Raw genomic sequence first — 19,677 nt, forward strand, 5'->3', positions numbered from 1 at the left:
CATTTTTCTTGGCTCCAAGGAAAAATCTGCTTTTGCCTCATAAGGCCAAGGCATACAGTCAAATGGATAATTGCCTTTCTCTTAATGAAATGAAAAGTGAAATTGCACTGCCGGGCAGCAACATGAGCTACAATGCCTGCATGTGCCAGGAAACAGGAGGCTGTCTGAAACAAAGCTCCAGACAGGAAAAGCTGGGAGGTAACAGGATTGGTTCCTGCTTTGAAGGCCGGGCTCTCTAGAAGCACGGCCCATATAGCTAAGGCATTCTGAATGCAAGCACTTACGTTGATGATGACAGAGAACTTGCCAATTCCAGAGAGAATGTCAAACCAAATTCCTGTAAGACAGAAGTGTGGCCATCTCTGGTTAGTCCTGCCCTGGGCTCAGAGACAACAGGACCACAGAACAGGATGACATTCTGTAGGCAGGTTACCTGGGGAGACTTTCTGCCCTCTTCCCAGAACTGAGCTTGCATAGAAAAGCTTAAGCTTAGGGGACAACTGGGGGTACGTAATATGACTTCCACAGGTCTTCCCACATCCAAAGATGGGAACAGGAGAAATTTCAAGAGGTGAAAGAAGGAGGGCTGTGCTAGCCTCCTGAGTTCTGAGGTGCTGGTGGTGGGAGGAGCCTCAGGGTTTGGGGTGGAAGCATGCCAGGTCTCTAAAGGGGTGCATACCAATGTCTTTGGTCCTCACAGCATCCGGGCGTCTCAACTCTGTAACAAACTTTTTTGCATCCAGCCGCACTTCGATGACATTGTTGAGGAGGGCAAACACTGGTGCCAGTGGAAAGGAGGCCACAAAAAGGGTGACAAAACCAAACTGGATGACTAGGAGAGAGCATGCAGGAGAATCGTCAGCAGGGAGCTGCAGGAGTGGAGTCCATTTCTGTTCTGTGGTCCTTAGTCCTCCATGTCAGGCTCCCCTTCCTGCCTGCCTGCCTGCACTTCTAGGCTTCCTTCTCAACTTCTGCAGCCAGAGCCAGGGCTGGCCCTCTGAGTCAAAGCTCTACATTAGACACAGAAGGCAGAGAAGGAAGAGATGCATGACAAGGACACCCTTCCACAACCCTTCACCACTATAAACTAATCATTTGTGGCTCACTTAGGGGTTGGTAAATGTAAATGACTAAAGAGGAAATATATTGGGATCTGTGGTCTGTCTTGTCTTGTCACAGCAACTTACTTCTGCCATTGCTCCCAGGCATGGCTGTGCTCCCAATAAAGCTTTATTTACAAAAGCAGTTTACAGAGTAGGCTGATATTGACCCTTGAGCTATAGGTTGTCAGTCCTTAACATAGTTTCAAAAACTACCCCTAAAGTTAGACCCTTCCATTTTTTGAGTCAAGAGTCTTACTATGTAGACCAGGCTGACCTTGAACTCTTGAACCTCCTGCCTCAGCACACCTACCCTGCCCCAAATACTGGGATTATCGATGTTCAGCAGGCCAGCTCTAGGTTCTCCTTTCCCATAGATAGAGCTGTTGCTTTTATTTGGAAATAATTCATTCATCACACATTTATTGAGAGCTGGAAAAATGTGGGGCATTATGCCAAGTATTTTAGGGAGGCAAAGGCCTGGTCCTGTTGTGGAGGAGCTGGGTTTAGAGGGGGAGAGATAAGTATATGTAAAGAGGTTGAACAGGATTTTTGCAAATGCGTTCCAAGACAGAAAGAACAATATGCCAGAGTCAGGGAACAGAAGGAGACAAGAGCTAAAGTCCATCTACTCAGGGCGGGGACTAAACAAAGTCTCCATGTGGATGACCTTAGCACCAGCTAGGAAATGGCAATGTGGCAACTAAGAACCAGACAGCATTCTAAGCTATGGGAACAGTGAGCAAAGGAACTCGGTAGGCATTTGCAGCTGCAAGGTGTCTTCCTCTGCCCGGACCCTTGCCACAACCTCCCAACCACCTTCCTTGTCACTAATCTGCCCAGGCTTTCAGCACACAGACCTTGTAAACTGACCCTGTCACCTTGCTACTCATAAAACCTTCCATGTAACCCCCTTATTTACTGAACAGAATCCAGATTCCTTGTTTTGGCACATGGGTGATTCAATCTATTCTAATCTGCCCCTCTAACCTCAGCTCCAAAAGGCCCCCACATAACACCCTGCTCCTGCCTCCAGGACAAACTTGTCACTCTCAGACTATCCACATAACATACCCACTTCCTTTCTCCTGTGCACAGTAACTGTTCTCCAGCTGGTGAATTTCTGTGGGTCCCCAAGAACAGACCACTCCAGTGCCTCCTGCTCTGAACACCCCTTTCTGTGCTCAGGCCTCTGTAGCAGCCAGTGCTGGTTACTGCTGGGACTACCTCCTCGGGTGTCTTTCTCTGCTGTAAAGCAAAGGTTTCTTCTACTCTGGGAGCTCTTTGCAAATTTGCTCCCAGAAGCAGCCCACACACTGTTAGATTCCCCACACACTGACAGCAGCAGGTACCAACTGTTTGCTCAGTTTGCTCAGTGACAGCAAGTGAAATTAAGAATTAGAAAACAATGCTCACATGCTTGGCATCTCAGAAAGTGCATGAAGTGCTCAGAACACATATAATGTCTGATTCCTAATAATTACTCAATAAGTGTTACCAGTGGGGGCTGGGGAGATGGCATCCCCAGGTACCCTGCCCAGCACCTACATGAAATTCAGGTATAGTAGCACATGTCTATAATCCCAGTGCTGGTCAAGGGAGACAGGTGGACCCCTGGGATTTGCTGGCTACCCAGTCTAGCCTAAATGCCAAGCTCTAGGTCCAAGGAAAAAACATATCTCAATAAATAATAAATAAAAAGGTGGAGAACAATAAAGGGAGATACCTAAAGCCAATCTCTGCCTTTCCTACACATACATATGCAAATACCAAGACAGGAATAGTAAGTTATTTATGTAAGTAATAAGTGAGTTATGCATTGTATATACTGTTATTCTTAGTGAAAGACATATCAGCATACAGAAATGATTGCAATGTATACTGTATAGCTACATGCTAAACAGACAGGAACGCACAGTTTAGAGACTGCGGGAGTCTGAGGAGATCCAGATCTGATGTTCAGATGTGTTCCTAACCTGACTCAGTCCTTTGTCTCTACTTGTGTTTACACGACTGCTCAAGGGAGCTGCTTTAAATTCCCTAGGGTGAGATGCTGTAAATGCTGTTATTGTGGTACCCTTAGACATGCTTCACCATTCCAGGATAGTCTTACAAAGAATGAAAAGACAGGACCCAAACTCGGGAATAAGTGTCTGTCATACACAAAGAACATAAGCCAACTTCCGGCAAAGCTTCCAGAAAAAACACACGGAACTCTTCCTAGCCAAAATGCTTCTGATTTGGCAAGTTTGCAGGCTCACAGGTGTGGCCCCTGCTCTTGCTTGTACAACTCTGACTTACACCTTATCCTAGATGTCCAGTGGGCTCTAGGAGACCAGCAGGTGTCATTAATGGCTCAGATGCATGGTTGTGCTCCTGGAAAGGCTAGGGGCTAATGGAGGTGGAGGGGCTAATGGAGAGCTTGAAGCGGCTGCATAGAGATTTTATAGGGCAGCGTAAGGGGAGTGTCTAGGGGTACTCACAGGCTCAGGATTGTTGTGCCTCCAGGCTTGGAGGGCTTTCCCTGTGTTAATTGGCCAACTGGTTGTTATGGCCCATAGGCTCTCCCAGGGTGGTTGCTATGCTCTTCACGTCATTGCTGTGCACTTGTCCGTAAAGCACACCCAGAGCCATAAAGCAGAGCGCCACCAGCTAACTTTTGGTTCCTTGCCACGAGGCAGGCATCTGACCTCCTAGTGACTAAGGCAAGATCAAACAAGCATGTGTTCAGTTGTTATGGCTGCCAAAATGGGGAGCTGGTCCCTTCAATACAAGTCTTCACAAACTCTCTCAGATAGTCAATGACAAATACAGAATCTTAGGGCTTCAAAGATGGCTCCTTAGGTAATAATAGCACTTGCCACTCAATCCTGATCGCCCAAACTCAACCTTCAAAACCCACATTAAAAAAAAAAATGGATGCAGAGGAATGCATGATTATCCCAGCACTGCAATAGCAAATTGGAAAGCTGAAACAGAACTGCAAAGAAGCTCATGGACCAGGCGCTCTGGGTTGCTCAGTGCAGAACAAGAGGGACTCTGTCTCAGAAACAAGAAGGATGAAGAGAGTTGACTCTCCCAATCGGTTTTCAGATCCCCACATGCTCTCTCTCTCTCACACACACGGGGTACCTTTGCCCCTTCTCTAAGTTACTCCAGGGTATCCAGAGCCACAGAAAGCCCTTTTCTACACATGGTCTGATGTCACAGGTGTTTCCAGCTTGGACTGGGTACCCTTGAGCATTTCCAAGAGGCCATCCAAAGAGGTGGAAACAAACAACAAGTCTTTATTTAATCTTGGGGAGAAAAAAAAAAACCATAACCCTCTAGCATGCAGATGCCAAATCCAAGACTTGCTCTTTTCAAGGGAAAGTCTGGAGGGCTGAGTCTGATGGGAGCCCTGCTGGGTTCACTTCAGAGGATACAAGGATGCTGGCCTTCACCAACACCAAGATTTGTTTCTAAAAACAGCCAGCCTCCCTTAAGACAAGAGCAACACCGGAAATCCTCAGTGTGGCTGCATAATAGAAGCCAGCTTGGCTGGGCCAGTGACAGATTAACCCTGGCCAAGCCAATTAGGGAAGAATCTATAAGTTGATTTTCAACTAAATCTTTCGAAAGCCCACTGTAAAGTGCTCCAGAGACACTGGTTGGAAGCATGAAGCCTGGATACATGTCTAGGCACAAACTCCATGCGTTTCCTCTGCTCTCACTCCAGCAGCCAAGAGCCTTCCTAAATAACCACCAGCTTTGCACTGCTTGATGCTAGAGACAGTTAAAATCATGAGTGATTACCTGGGCTTGGGCTAAAATAACAGGGAAGAGTGGAAGATGCTAAATGACACAGCAGCCAGCAAGGACATTCCGGGGCAATCTACTTAAAGAAAAAATAAATGGTGTAGTACAGAAAATAGAACACACTTGCAAGGGTATGTGGAAAGATAACAGTGGAACACAACTCTGATTTTCATTCATTTATTTAAGAGTCTTCAGTGGAAACATCCACCTTTCCATTTGTGTGTGCACAGACACATAAAGCCCAGACCCTTCCACTGTGTGTGCACAGACATAAAGTCCAGAATCTTCCATTGTGTGTGCATAGACACATAAAGTCCAGAACCTTCTATTGTGGGTGTATATACACAGAAAGTTGAGACACTTCCATTGTGTGTGCACAGACACAGAAAGTCCAGACCCTTCCAGTGTGTGTGCACAGACACAGGCATGCACAGAAAGTCCAGACCCTTCCAGTGTGTGTGCACAGACACAGACATGCACAGAAAGTCCAGACCCTTGGCTAGGCCTAGCATTCAAAGCCCATTTCATTCTGACCCAGACCTACTCATTTCTTCCTGTCTAGCCCATACTTTGTCCTTAGGGCTGGTTGCAGTTGGAATGCTTGAGGTCAGTTCAACCTGCTTTCCAACCATTTCAAGCCATCAGTGCACTTTGGAGCCTCTCTGCACACCACTGGCCTCTCTGCACACCACTGGCCTCTCTGCACACCACTGGCCTCTCCACACACCACTGGCCTCTCTGCCCATCACTGGCCTCTCTGCACACCACTGGCCTCTCTGCACACCACTGGCCTCTCTGCACACCACTGGCCTCTCTGCCCATCACTGGCCTCTCTGCACACCACTGGCCTCTCCGCACACCACTGGCCTCTCTGCACATCACTACTCTAATTTCCTCGGTGTTCTGCTGAGTGGATTGTTATTCATTGTTCAGACTCAACTCAGGCTCCCCCCCACCTCATCCCACCCCATGACTCTCTCCTTTCTCACTCCCCAACTTCCCCAGCTAAGGTGTAGCAGGCATTCCTCATTCCTCTCACCAAGTCTTATACACACTACTCCATTTATTTGACCTACACCTTGGGGGAGGGCAAGCCCTGAGAACAGAGACTATATTTCCATATTGGACCTTTACTGAATCTGTATTGCCCTCTGTGGTACTTGTCACATAAACAGATATTTAAATGTTATCTGTTTTATAAGTGAAACTCTCTCCCTCTCTCCTTGTCTCTGTCTCTCTGTCTCTTTGTCTCTCTCTCTCTCCCCCTCTCTCTCTTACACACACACACACACACACACACACACACACACACACACACACACACACGCCCGGCAGAAAGCAAAATTATATGAACTGAAATAATTATTCTGCATCCAAGTGAGGGGATTTGCGGAAGTGAAAAGTCTGAATGGCCACACAGTGATTCTCATTGCTTCCTGTGACAGGCACAGGACACTTTGGGCAAGGTCAGAGGAATGTCCCAATTCTAATGTCACTCCCCCTGCAGTTTAGTAAAGCAGAGCCTCCCATTTAGGCAGACTGAGAACTGGAGCCTTCACAAGAACTTACTGCTAAAAACACCACTGACTGGTTGCAAAAGACAAGAATCAAGCTGGAACAGAGCTAGGAACTGCTCTGCTGGAAGCTTTTAGTGTGTCAGAGGATGCTTTGGGCTGACAAAAGGCATCAATAATCATACCCAGCTCTGAACCTTATAAACTATGACACCAACCTGCCAGGCATGACAAGCCCACCTGAACAACCATGATCAACGGCTCTTCTGATTGGATTTGAGCTTGGCTCAACAATCAGGAACCCATGTCTGGTACTGTAAATGCAGCCAAATGCTGTGCCTGGGGAAGCCATCGTCCCCAGTGGATAACTTCCTCCTGGTGTTTTGCTAAATGATGGTAAACTGCTTTCTAAATGTCAATGCTTGTGCCTACAGACAAACACCACTCAAGGTTCCAGTCAGGGAAGCCTCTCTTTGTAGTGAACAGTGGTGAATGCAGACATAGAGCTGCCCAAGATACTGAGAATGAGTGATACATGAGGGTTCAGTCCTAGAAAAGACATTTATACCACCCCTTTAAGGCTCAGGGAACATAGCAGGAGATGCCATAAAAGGAGTAAGAGCCAGAAGATAGAGAGAAAGGCTGTGAAATGCCAACCACTAGATATGACACAGCCTTTAGTAATTATGAAGTCATAGCAGTCATGGGCTCTGGGCTTGAACAGAACCGGCCCTGCTAACAGTCAGTCATGCATGGGAGAGTTTACTGGACCTTTCCCGTTAATTCTGAATGACTGATTGCTAATGGATTCTGAGAGAAAGGGAAACGCTATCTTCGGTTATGTACCCACTGATGAGCCCACTGTGCCCCAGTGCACAGTTTGGGACCCCTGGTCACACATGCAGCCCTGGTCAAACTCAGTAGGTCCCAAAACAAAACAAAGGGATACAAGTGGGGGGGATGTGTGTGGGAAGGAGAGGGAAAGGGAGTGAGACAATCAGAATGCATTAGATACCTACATGAAATTATCAATGAACCAATTTAATTAACAAAAATAAAAACTCATTAGTATTGATACTAAGAATAAGATTATAAAAGAAAACAGGGAAATGACCGATTATGGCTGATAAGTTTATCAAGCAATGTCTAACTGATTGCTAATTAAAACAGTTAAGATCCACTAAAAAAAATAAAAGGGAATGGAGAGTGGTGAGGGCTATTGGTTGTCAATTGGGTAACACGGAGTAAAGGCTCTCAGGCAGGCCCAATACAGAAACACGTGGGAACTGCATTTTCTGGTGTGAGTGAGATTCTGGGGCTTCTGTGTTGCCAATGTCCCACTGAGAAACAGAAGCACTCTTCTAGGTGTCTTGGCTGGAAAAGGAGTGGCTCAGTTACATCAGTGATTCTCAATCTTCCAAATGCTGTGACCCTTTAATACACTTCCTCATGTTGTGGTGACCCCCAGCCATAAAATTATTTTTGTTGGTACTTCATAACTGTAATTTTGCTGCTGTTATGAATCATAATGTAAATATCTGATATGTCGTGACCCACAAGTTGAGAACTACTGAGTTAGATTATAATAAACTCAGAAAGTCATACATGTTATATTTCATGTTTTTGGATGTCACAGGAGAACACTAAAATGCTATTTGAAGCACTGTGCATAAAGAATTTGATTTCATTATTTCTTGATACATTTGTCTAGTGTTACTCTCTACCGTATGTTTTTTTCTCTCTATTTTTTTCTTAAGAAGATAGAAATTAAACTGATCCTTAAGGGTCTTCCTTTTGTGACCCAGTGGTGAGCCAGGCAGGGGAGCAGGATATATGGTGTGTTTATCTTCTCAGGAATGAGGTGGTTTCTTCTGCTGAACACTTTGGAAAAGGCCACAGCACTACTTAAATACTGTTTCATAAGCAGGCATTTTAAAGCTATGCCCCACCATCCCTGTGGTTGTTTGAAGAAAAATAGCCCTCAAAGGGAGTGGCACTATTAGGAGGTATGGCTTTGTTGGAGTGGGTGTGGTCTTGTTGGAGGAAGTGTGTCATTGTGGAGGCGGGCTTTGAGGTCTGATATATTATGCTCAAGCCATGCCCAGTGTCTCAGTGCATTTCCTGTTGCCTGTAAGATGTAGAACTCTCAGCTCCTTCTCCAGCATCGTATCTGCCTGAACACCACCATAGCCCACCATGACAAAAATGGACTAAACCTTTGGAACTGTAAGCCACTCCAATTAAGTGTTTTTCCTTTAGAAGAGTCATGGTGTCTCTTTACAGCAATAGAAACCCTCACTAAGACATTGGCTTCTCCTAAGAGTGTCTGATGACAAACAAAAAAGAATTGGGACTGTTGTTGGACTCAGACTTGAAGGGCAGTGGGAAGCAGAGTGTACATGCTACATGCTCAGACTGGGCCTCTGATGCTGGGAAAAGCAGTAGCATGTGTGACAAAAGTATGACCTCTCAATATCTACCACCCACCATTCACTCCCTCCCTTGAGCTGTCATTCATTCAACAAGCATTTATTGAGCAGTTCACCCAGTGGAGTTCATTCTCATGGCTAGCAAACAAAGATCCGCTGTGCTGTGATTTGAAAGTATTCCCTTCCCTGCTCAATTCATGTGTTAGACTAGGATCTTTGAGAGGCGATTTGACCACGAGATCTCTGTCGTTGTGGATGTGTTAATGTCATTATAGGATGAAGTTTCATTGTTAGGAAGATGATTTTATTATAAAAGTAAGTTTGTCCCCTCTTGTTCTATATTCTCCTGTGCTCTCTTGACCTTCTGCCTTCCAAAGTGGGACCCACACAGCAAAGAGGATCTCAGGAGTTGCTTAGACTTCTGAGACTCCAGAACCATGACACAAATAACTTTTTATTGGTTATAAGTTAGCCAGTCTGTGGCATTCTACTATAGCCACACAAAGCAGACTAAGATAAACAGATAGCTGTTCTCCTTTTAAGAGCTCAGAGAAAGCATTGAGGACAAGGGACACACAAACATCCTCCGCGGTATCACAGAGCTCCGGCACTGGCGGATGCATTCACGCGCTGCGGGGAAGTGTTAGGCACTGTCGTAGTTCGGGCTTCCATTGCTGAGATAAAACACCATGACCAAACAGCAAGGTAGGGAGGAAAGGGTTCATTTGACTTATACTTCCAGATCACAGTCAATCACTGGAGGAAGTCAGAATAGGAATTCAAGCAACAGGAATCTGGAAGCAGGAGCTGATGCAGAGGCCATGGAGGGGAGCTGCTTCCTGACTTGCTGCCCATGGTTTGCTCAGCCTGCTTTCTTACAGAACTCAGGACCAGCAGCCCAGGGATGCCAACACCCAAAATGGGCTGTGCCCTCCCCCCATTGATCTCTAATTGAGAAAATGCCTTACAGCTGGAACTCATGGAGGCATTTCCCCAACTGAGGCTCCTTCCTCTCTGATGACTCTCTAGCTTGTGTCAAGTTGACGCACAAACCAAGCCAATACCGGCAGGAATAACTTGCTCCCACAGCAGATGCCTCCACCCCAGAAAGTGCCATACAACTAGAAATCACTGTATTTGACCTGAAGACCAAGTAGAAGGTCTGCCCAATGCTGAGAGTTCAGCTTTTTCCTGCCTGGATGACTGAAATTCACAAGCTACCTCAAAAACAAAGCAGCAAATAAAACCCAACTCTATTATGTATAGGGTTTACACAATGGACCAGGCTCCACTCAGAATCATCAGGAAGCCGAGACCGGAAGGAACATGCTTATAGTATCAATTTAAGCATTAAGCGTTTGCCACATGAAAAATCAGTGCAACTCTCGGACAAACCTCTAAGGTACATTTGGCTCTGAATGTCTTCATTTCTTTGTCCCTAAGGGAGACTCAGTTACCACTCCCCTCCTGACTCCCCAGCACTGCAGCACAACTAGAGAGAAATGAGCTGTTAAGATCTACTGACTCACTTCTGAAAGCCAGCTGGTGAACACACACACACACGGAGTGATCTACTCACTCTTGTCCTCTCTCTCTCTCTCTCTCTCTCTCTCTCTCTCTCTCTCTCTCTCACACACACACACACACACACACACACACACACACACACACACACACGATCAGGGAGTATGGCGGGCAGCCATGAGCTCACCCTTCCTTCTGTCTACCCATATCCCATCTCTATGGCAAAGTAACTGAGAGCCAAGAGTCAGGAAGCCAGTGAGACCCGAATGTCGCTTCCAAGAGGCATTAATGCTATGAGGACCCATGGGTGTTTGATTCCTATTTCTCTAAAAGGCTGTAGAAAAGTGAACAAAATGAAAATAAAATTAGATTTGAAAATACAATAAAACTTATGGAAAATTTTATTGAAAAGGAAATAAGAACTTAGAAAACATGGAAAACACAAATAGGCACACTCTGGGGACTCATAATGTGGCTGACGGGATGACAAAGTTTCCTTCTAAGTTCCTTGGTTGTATGAGGAGAAATGGAAAGGCAGAATAGTTCCCAATATGTTTTAAACCAAGAGCATCTCCCACCTGCTCATTCCCTCGTCCTCCATTCATCTATTTCCTCACTCATTCCTTACCCCAGCACTGGCCAGGCACCTTCTGCGTGGCAGGGCCAGTCAAAGAGCTGGCATAGGAATATGGTATCCACGTATGGCGCTGCTGTTTCTAAGTACACAGGGGAGGAGGGATACACAGTACAGACAATGGCAAGCAACTTCTGCCTCAGAAGTAAGAGGAGATAAATGGCCTGGGGCTCACCCTATTTCCCAGAAACCCTGGAACAGGGCCCTCTGTGCTGCCTGTACTGTGGTTAAGTGCCATTTAGAGAAGGGGGCAGGTACCCAATTATCCAGTGGGATGACTCAGTTCCTATAAACAGGACAGCTCAGAGAAAGGAATTTCCCAGTGCTTTTAGCCACTGGTTTGGAACACACACTCAAGAGTTTTTTCCACCAACTTTGTGCCTTGCTTGGGGGCAGGAACTGAAGGGGGGAAGACCCACCCTGAGTGGGGTTGCACCTTCCAACAAATGTAAGTCTGTGTGGCTTTGTCCACACCCCAGCATCCATTTTCTGCATTTGTTACATTTGCATTGCTCATGCCGTCAGGAGCATAGGACAAAGGTTACTCAGGTCACATGACAGCTGACCCAGAAGCAGAGAGTGAGGTTGGAACCAGAGGCCTGGATCTAACCTTCAACAGTACCCTCTGATGCCTGACTTCTAACAGGTAAGCCATTGCTCCAAAATGTAGCACAGCCTCCCAAAATAGGGGCTTGACATTCAAAATATGAGGGTGTCGGGGGTAAGTTCCAGATTAAAGCCACAACTGCCAGGGCATCTGTCCTCAGGAAGACAGCATCCTGATCACAGCACATCATTGGATAAGGAGACTCTGCACCTCTGGGTGTGATGGGCCATCCCAACTCAGTGCACGGCAAGGGGGCTCCAGAGCCTCAGTGGAAGGTGATGCCTGCAGGTCTGAGTACCATGTGGCTTCCATTCAGTATCTTTTCCCTTCAGCAGCAAACACTCATGGAATGTCTACTATGTCTATTCCATCTCCCAAGAAGCCTCCCCATAGATGAGTGAATATTACAAATATAGGCCTTGTCTCTGGGAGGGAAAAACTCACAGTGCTACCACTTATTTATCAAGATAAAATGACAACGAAATTTTATCAAGAATTTCATCTGGACCTTGTCACTAAACATCATTTACAAGACTAAATTTGGGGCTACATTTTTCTTTCCCCTGCCAAGTTCTGCTCTCGAGGATAAGTCTAATAGCGACAAGTGTTTGGAGAACTTCTCTTGCAGCTCTGAGAGCAGGGAGGAATTTCTCCTCCTTGAGTCCTTAGGGAAAGTCCATAACTGGGCTGTGCAAGGCCTGTGGCAAAAGAGTTTTGAAGCCTCCTTCTGGGGTTGGGGACAGTGATGATTAATGCTGTGGCCTGCTCCTGGGTCAGCTTTCTTTCTCCCCCCAGAGATGGGGGAAGGGCAGCTACCCTTGAAGTCTTTCTTAGTAAGCTCTTCAGGAAGAGGGTTTGATATTGGAGATTCCCTTGAAAGCATGCTGCTCCCCTCACAGTTTTTCCAGTAATCCCTCACTCTCAGGTTTCCCTTTGTCTGGAGCCAGCCCATCCCCACATCCATGCTGCCCAAAGGAAGCTCCCTCCTCCTCAGAAGGACTTCCAGCCTTCCCACTCCAGCTTCCCCTTCACCTCAGACCCCTCCCCCAGATCTCCCCCCCCTTCGAGCTCAATTTAGAAAAATGTAAATATAATACATCTCTCCCTGCTGCCGCCCCCCACTGATGACCTGCCCTGCCATTACAACAGAGGGGCTGTAGTGGGCTCAGCATACTTCCTGTCTGCATGGGTGGTCCTGGGGATCTTGGGAAGGAAGCTGACAGCTGAGAGCAAGGCCTAGGATCACCATGTCAGGCACACCAGTGGGAGTGGGCAGCTTTGGTTTCATTGCTCTCATTTTTGTTCAAAGTCCAAGACAAGTGGCCTTCTGGAATTGGAGAGGTCTAGCCAGTTGAAAAGGAAGGAAGAAAGCTCACTCCCCTCTGTCCCTCCACTTCTTTACCAGGCCTCATCCAAACCTCTTGTAGACCTGTCAGGAGAGAGGACTCCAGTCTCAGTTCCACCAGGGAGCCATTATGGTGACCTTAAGCAGTTGACACAACCTTCGGCTTCTTGGGTTTGAGGTGCACTGGTTAGCAGTTATATATAAAGGAAGACACCAGAATCAGAAAGGAACTTGGAGTTCCAGCCCTGTTGCTTGAAGCTGTTAACGGTACTTAGTGTGTTCCCTCACGCAATGAGAAGCAGCATTCGCTTCCGCTGAGGAATCCAAAAACTTCTCTTGCTGTCACAGCTTCACATGACAATCATAGGAAGCAAGAGCACACTGACTCCCAAAATGTTAGCTATGCACCAACCACTTCTGACTCATTGCCCCATCAGCTTTGACCTCAGACAACAGGTGGGTTGTGTCACATCCGGCCAATGCATCCTCTGGTTTAACTCCCCTTATTACAGTGGAAGAAAGGCCAAGAGAGATGGCAGGCCCAAGGCTACACTCCCAGCTACAGGCAGGGCTAGACCCTCACCCCAGACACACACAACACTCTGGGAATGCACAAAGGAGGAAGGTTGCTCACCAGGCCTTACATTGATCAGAGAAAGACACAAGAGGTGACAGTCTTTGCTTCAAGGACAAGGGTGAGGAGAAATTAGAGGTAGAAGAATGGTGACTGTCACTGGGTTTATTAGGCATCCAGAGGAATGGCAGAAACTATTATTCCCTAGGCAGTTGAGATGTCTGCTCACTTTAGCCTTCTAGTTGTTTCCCAGGGTTGCCATGTAGGAGTGCATGGATGGGCTCATGTTACACCTTCTCTTATTTCCCTGGCCTACTCTGGGAAGGAGGGAATAATAGCCTCAATTGGGTGAGGGGAGCAGGCAGAAGTGAAGGGGAGGGGAGGCATGCAAGGAGAAGGGGGTGGAAAAGGAGAAACAAGGATAATACATTCTTGATAATCCACCCACTGGATTATCAGCTCATAAATGTTTGAGGATTGACCCACAGTGAGGTGCCTGCAGCCCAGAGGAGGGGACAGGGACATAAACAGATACCCTCATTTATGCAGAGATTCATTTATGGGTTGTCTAGAATGTTCTTAGTAATCACTCTGGGAGAGGCTCTCAGCAACACTCTGTAAATCCGGGAAGCCCTGTTCTTGTGAAGTCTTGTGAGTGTCTTACCACTGGGAACCTCTACTTTAGGAAGCAGTGTCTCTGAAATCTTATAGGGTAAGGACCTAAAATATGAAAGGAAAGGACACTTCATGGAGCCAGAAACATAAAACTGGCTTTGCAGGTATGACTGAAAAGACTCAGAGAATTGCAGAGCAAAAGAAATGTGCAAAGCTGGCCAGGGAAAGGAGTGAGAAGCTAGACTGCTCTTGAGCAACAGAGTGACAGGATCAAAGAACAAAAACACAACCAGCAATGGTAAGCCAAGCTGGTGTAGGATAAAAGGCCCCAGCCATAGGAGACCAAGACGATGCACAGTAGTAGTGACTTCCAAAGATACTCCAGAGGAAAGGACAATGTAACACTATAAACATGCCAGCTCAGAGAAAGCAGGTGGGGACCTGAAGGTCAAAGACACTAGATGACAGTGAGGTAGGGGACTTGAGAGCTCAAGGGAACTAGCTTAGAAATGCTTCTTCTGGCGTTCCTTTGGGATTCTTCCCTGCCTCGTAGGAAGTCTCAAAACACGTAGGGTGGTATCGGGAGATGAGCCACCCGAGTTGGGTCAAGTAGGTGGTTCTTATAACCAAAGGATGGTTGATGATTGGGCAACAAATTATAAGAGGAAGGCAAGAGGAGAGAGTGTAACCAATCTGGAAAGGGAGGAGGTTCTAAGGGATACACTTGGGTGCCAGACTATTGAGACAATAGACCCCAAAGGAATACAGTATCGTCAGAAATCACATTCTAGGGGGAAAAGGAATATCTGAATAAGTCCATGTGAAAGAAGGAGGCCAATGTATCCTGTGATAAAGAGGAACAGGGCTCTATTTCTCTGCCACAGCAGGAAGGAAGGATGCAGAGCTCTTCATTCAAGATTCTGTTGAGTCTTTTTGTTGTTGTTATTAGGGTGTGTGTGTGTGTGTGTGTGTGTGTGTGTGTGTGTGTGTGTGTGTGTGTTGTCTACCTTCCAGGACCTGTGCTGAGGGGTATGAGTTAGAAGACTAAGACACAGTCCTTGCTGACAGAAGGCACAGGTGAAGATAAGCAGGAGAGGAACTGGGGGTGGGGGAGCAGAAAATGCTTCCAAGAGCAAACATGTCTGAAGCTAAACAACTCTGCAAGATCCTGTGGACAGGTAGGCTAGGCTACTACAAGCAGATGCAGATGTGGTGTGTGTGTGTGACCCTAACATTCAGGCATACCCCTAAGAAAGGACAGTGAACTCATGCATGCCCTTGCATGCTACACTAGGGGAAGTCAGTAGCCCTGGTGGAACTTAAGAAAAGCTGCGCTGCTGGCATCTTAGAAGAGCTGTTCTAGAAAGTGAAAAGGAAACTAGGAGAAAGAGTGGGAAAGAACATGGACAGACAAGGTAGGCTGTGTGTGCAATATCACAAAAGAGAAAGGACAAAGGCTTAAGCCTTCTTCTGGGATTCCAAATCCCTAGCAAAGGCAAAGCCAGTAAGGGACAAGTTACCTAATAAGAAAGGTTCCAGGATAGTGTTGAGTTGCCTCTCTCTTGATAACACTGGTGAAAAAAAATTTTGTTGGGGGTTGGGGGATAGCCTGAGAAGCAGACATGAAATGGTTTTTGCTAAAAAGCATTGACTCCTCACTTGGGCCAGGAGGGAACTAAAAGCAGGCCTGAAATCCTTGCATCTCCACCTTCATTTTGAGTCTGTACTTTGGCTGAAATTACAGAGTTGAGATATTGTCCTTAAGCATTCTTCTTGAGTCACCCTGAACTCTAGGACGAGCAAAGTCTGGTAAGACAGACCATCCTTTTAGATGAGACAATTATCCATGAGGACAAGGCTGTACCTTCAAGTAGTAACAGATTAACAACTGAACAATGCATCCCACCATCTTGAAGGACAGGAGCCAAGGACAATAAGGGACAGGTCATGCCTTGATCATGTTGGCTTGATCATGCATACCTCTTTGCCATCTATTTAAACTAAACTCATGTTAATCCTCCTAAAGATGGATGTGGGGTCACTGTGTAACCTTCCTGATGAGAATGAAGATATTCTAAAGAGACACTAGTGTCCCTCATTTTGGTTATAAGATTATTGAGAAACACACACACACACACATACACACACTTGTGCTTACGCATGTGCGTACATGCCTGCACACTGAAATTTATCCAAGTCTTATGCTAGGAAAAGCAAAAAGCTTGGAGCCTGGTACTAAACAAACGGAGAGCATGTCTCCTGGAAAGAAATTCCACACAGTTCTGATGATTATTTTAGGTCACATGATGGGAGAAACTAAAGTCAGACAGGAAGATGGGTGGGTGGGACCATACCTTGACCAAGACTACTTAGCTACGTAGTCTTGTTCTCTATTGAAAACTAAGCTTTGCACCAGGATCTCAATGGGCTAGGGATAGTCATGTGTCATTGGAGAGATGGTCTGGGGATGGTCATGTGTCATTGGAGAGATGGGCTGGGAATGGTCATGTGTCATTGGAGACATCATCTAGGGATGGTTATGTGTCCTTGGATCTCTTTGTTCTTTTCTCCTTGTGATCACTTTGAATAAATCCTTTTCTGCTTTTCACTGCCACTGTGCATTTCACTAAATGAGCAGTTAAGCCTAGTTTGTTAAGTGTTGAGAGCAAGACTGCTCCCTGCTCTAACTCACACCATACTGTGTAAAAGTGGTTTCCAAACTGTGTTCCGCACCGAGACTCTATTTTTTACAAACAGCTTTTGATCCAACTTGAGTATGGAGGATGACACTGCACTCAAGTGGACACGTGGATGGCACCATCTGTGCAATACCATCCGTGAAGTATAGATGATGAAGACTTACTCTTGGGAGTAGAAACAGTGCCACACTAAACATGTATCACTGTAAGTGCTAAGACTGTAGGAGAACATGGGTCTTTTAAGTCATATCTGGGAAAAAATCTACTGGACACAACAGACCAAAGTAATTCTCTCACCTGGACCCGAGAAAAAAGTAGACACCCAGCAATATGATATCATCAGCACCCACTCATCTATTACCTTATCACCAGTACTTGTAGGCAGAGAACTCCTACCTCCCCCAGGAGCCCTAGCTGGGCTAGGTCCCCGATGATGTGGCTCACTGAACTGCCACCTGCCATTATCATGGTCTTCCATCTGAAACTGGTCCTGCCTCTGCAACTGGATTCCACTACACAGCTTAGCGTTCAGTCCTGTGACCGATAATTACCTGACTCACAGCCACTGAGACTACTCCAGCTTCTTCCCTGCAGCTGGGGTTGGTTTATTTTCTTATAAATACAGAATTTACTTATAATTCTGTCAACTACCTTACCTCTTGGAGCTTCTGAAACCTCCTATACCCTGCTGTGGCCTTTTAGCCTTTTATAGCCATTCTGCAAAACACACACACACACACACACACACACACACACACACACACACACACACACCACATTCATAAATATTTTAACTGTGCTGTGTAATACATGTTAACATTCACAATTAAGATTAGATTAAGGGATAGGGATATGACTCAGTGGGTAAGAGTGGTTGCTGAGCAAGCTTGTTGATCTGAGTTTAGATCCCCAGAACCCATGTCAAGCCAGTGCTGGTGACACATGCCTATAATCTAAGTACTCTTGTGACAGTGAGATGAGAGGTAGACAGGTCAATCCCCTAAAGCCCATGGGTAAGTCAACCTGAAATATCTGGCATAGCAGCATACAGTAAAAGAGCCTCTGCCTCATAACAGCAAGGAGAAAGAGCAGGACCCAAAACTGAGGTTGCCCGTTGACCTCACATACATGCCACAGTACATGTATACCCTCACACACAAACACATAAACAAAATACACTAAAATAAACACTTCTTAAAATGTTGGAATAAAAGAACCTATGTTTCCCCTGGCCAGGGTTACCAAAGAAAGTGGGACAATCTGCAAGTTGCTGCTATGGAAACCGCTGTAGTTTGTGAATTTATTATTGTTCAGTAAAATCAAACCTGACATTATGGAAGGACACAGATGTGTTTGTCTATGTTTCTGTCACGGTGTACTCCCAACAGGGCTGCCAAGGTCGAGACTCTGACCCTAATAACGCCAGCACCTGGAACTTTTCTGTTTCTCTTCTCAGTGTGGCCACACTGAGTAAGCCTCCCAAGTAACCTCTTCACTGACACTGTGTTTTTAGTTGACATCTAGGGATGGGAGGTGAAGTCTAGCTTATTGAGACAGCCTGAGTTTTGCCTCTGAATGCTACTAATGGGTATGGAGTAAAGACCACTCCCCCTAAGCCCAGGAATCCAAACTTTGCCTTGTCATAAGACAACTTGGATGTAGCTGCAGAGGTGCTCAGCAAACCCTGCATTTCCTCTAAGCTAGGTGATTCCTGAAGGCATTGGTGGGCATTTCCAGAGCGCAAGAGAGACTGGTGGCTGGTGGCTTTTCAAGATACCTTCTGAATTTCACTCCAAGTAGAAAATTAATATAACCCCCAACACCTTTCTCCTTTTTAGGATTTAACAGATTGTAAGCTTGTGACTAAGAAAAGTGAGATTTCCTCTAATGGCCCATGTGAATGATGAAGGAATCCATCCTAGGGCCTCAGGACTTCAACGTTTGAATTGCAGTTGGAGAAGATGGGGCAAAGCCAGGGGACAGGTAATTGAGTCCCTGATTGCAAGAGAATAGTGAGCATGTGACTCGAGGAACAGGAGCTGTGGTGTGGGATGTAGAGAAACATGACAGGAAGAGCAGCGAGCTATGGGAGATTCCAGACTTACCAATCATTGCTGTTCAAATACTTGGTACGCCTCACCTAGTTCTTAGGTAAGGCAGGAGAGCAAGGCGAGTGTGTGTGTGTGTGTGTGTGTGTGTGTGTGTGTTGCAAATAAGAGGCTGCAAAATTAGCATTCAAGGAAAACTTGCAGGTGAAGAGAAAAGCTGGGACACTGCCCCAGCTGAGACCTGCTAGAACTATCATCCCCTGGCTCAGAGGCAAAGTCACTCCAGAGGACCTGAAAGTGACCTCTGATCATTTTAACACTAACATAAACATAGCCTGGGTGAAGATTTAAGATGCTAAGGACACATGTAATGCATGAAATTGCATCATGCAGAAGTGTCCGTCACAGAACACAGCACCAAAGGCAAAGCCACACTATGCAGATGAGCCCTAAAATCTTTTCTATGCAAATGACTCCTCCCCATCCTTGGTGCTGCTCCTGTAGCAGCTGCAACCATTTGAGTGACTAAATCCTTTCTCTGTTCTGGCCTCCTGCCTCCCTTGGAAGCTTATCTTTTAAAAATAATTATCTCTGTTTCGGCTTGGTCTGTGCTCATCTCTTTGTTCCAGGACACAAGAACTAGGACATCTGCATCACCAGGAGGTAGATGTCACCAAACCCACTTTTTGGATAGGAAAGTTAGGCCTGACTGATATTAAGCATTGAGCCCAGAGTCATATATGTAATTAGCAGGCTGTTCAGTTAAGATTGGAAGGCCCATGACTTGACT

General features: G+C 46.1%; 1 protein-coding gene across 1 annotated transcript in view; it reads right to left on the reverse strand.

Moving 5' to 3' along the window:
* The window catches only part of Ano2 (anoctamin 2), a 258,087-nt gene that overhangs the window by 16,380 nt on the left and 222,030 nt on the right, over nt 1–19,677 (reverse strand). Inside the window, exons 19-20 of the mRNA XM_035448746.1 lie at nt 680–832; nt 285–337 (exon numbers count right to left, since the gene is read on the reverse strand). Of these exons, the coding sequence (XP_035304637.1) occupies nt 285–337; nt 680–832 (206 nt within the window). The remainder of the gene's footprint in view (nt 1–284; nt 338–679; nt 833–19,677) is intronic.

Source organism: Cricetulus griseus, chromosome 8, assembly GCF_003668045.3.
Source record: "Cricetulus griseus strain 17A/GY chromosome 8, alternate assembly CriGri-PICRH-1.0, whole genome shotgun sequence".
NCBI lineage: Eukaryota > Metazoa > Chordata > Mammalia > Rodentia > Cricetidae > Cricetulus > Cricetulus griseus.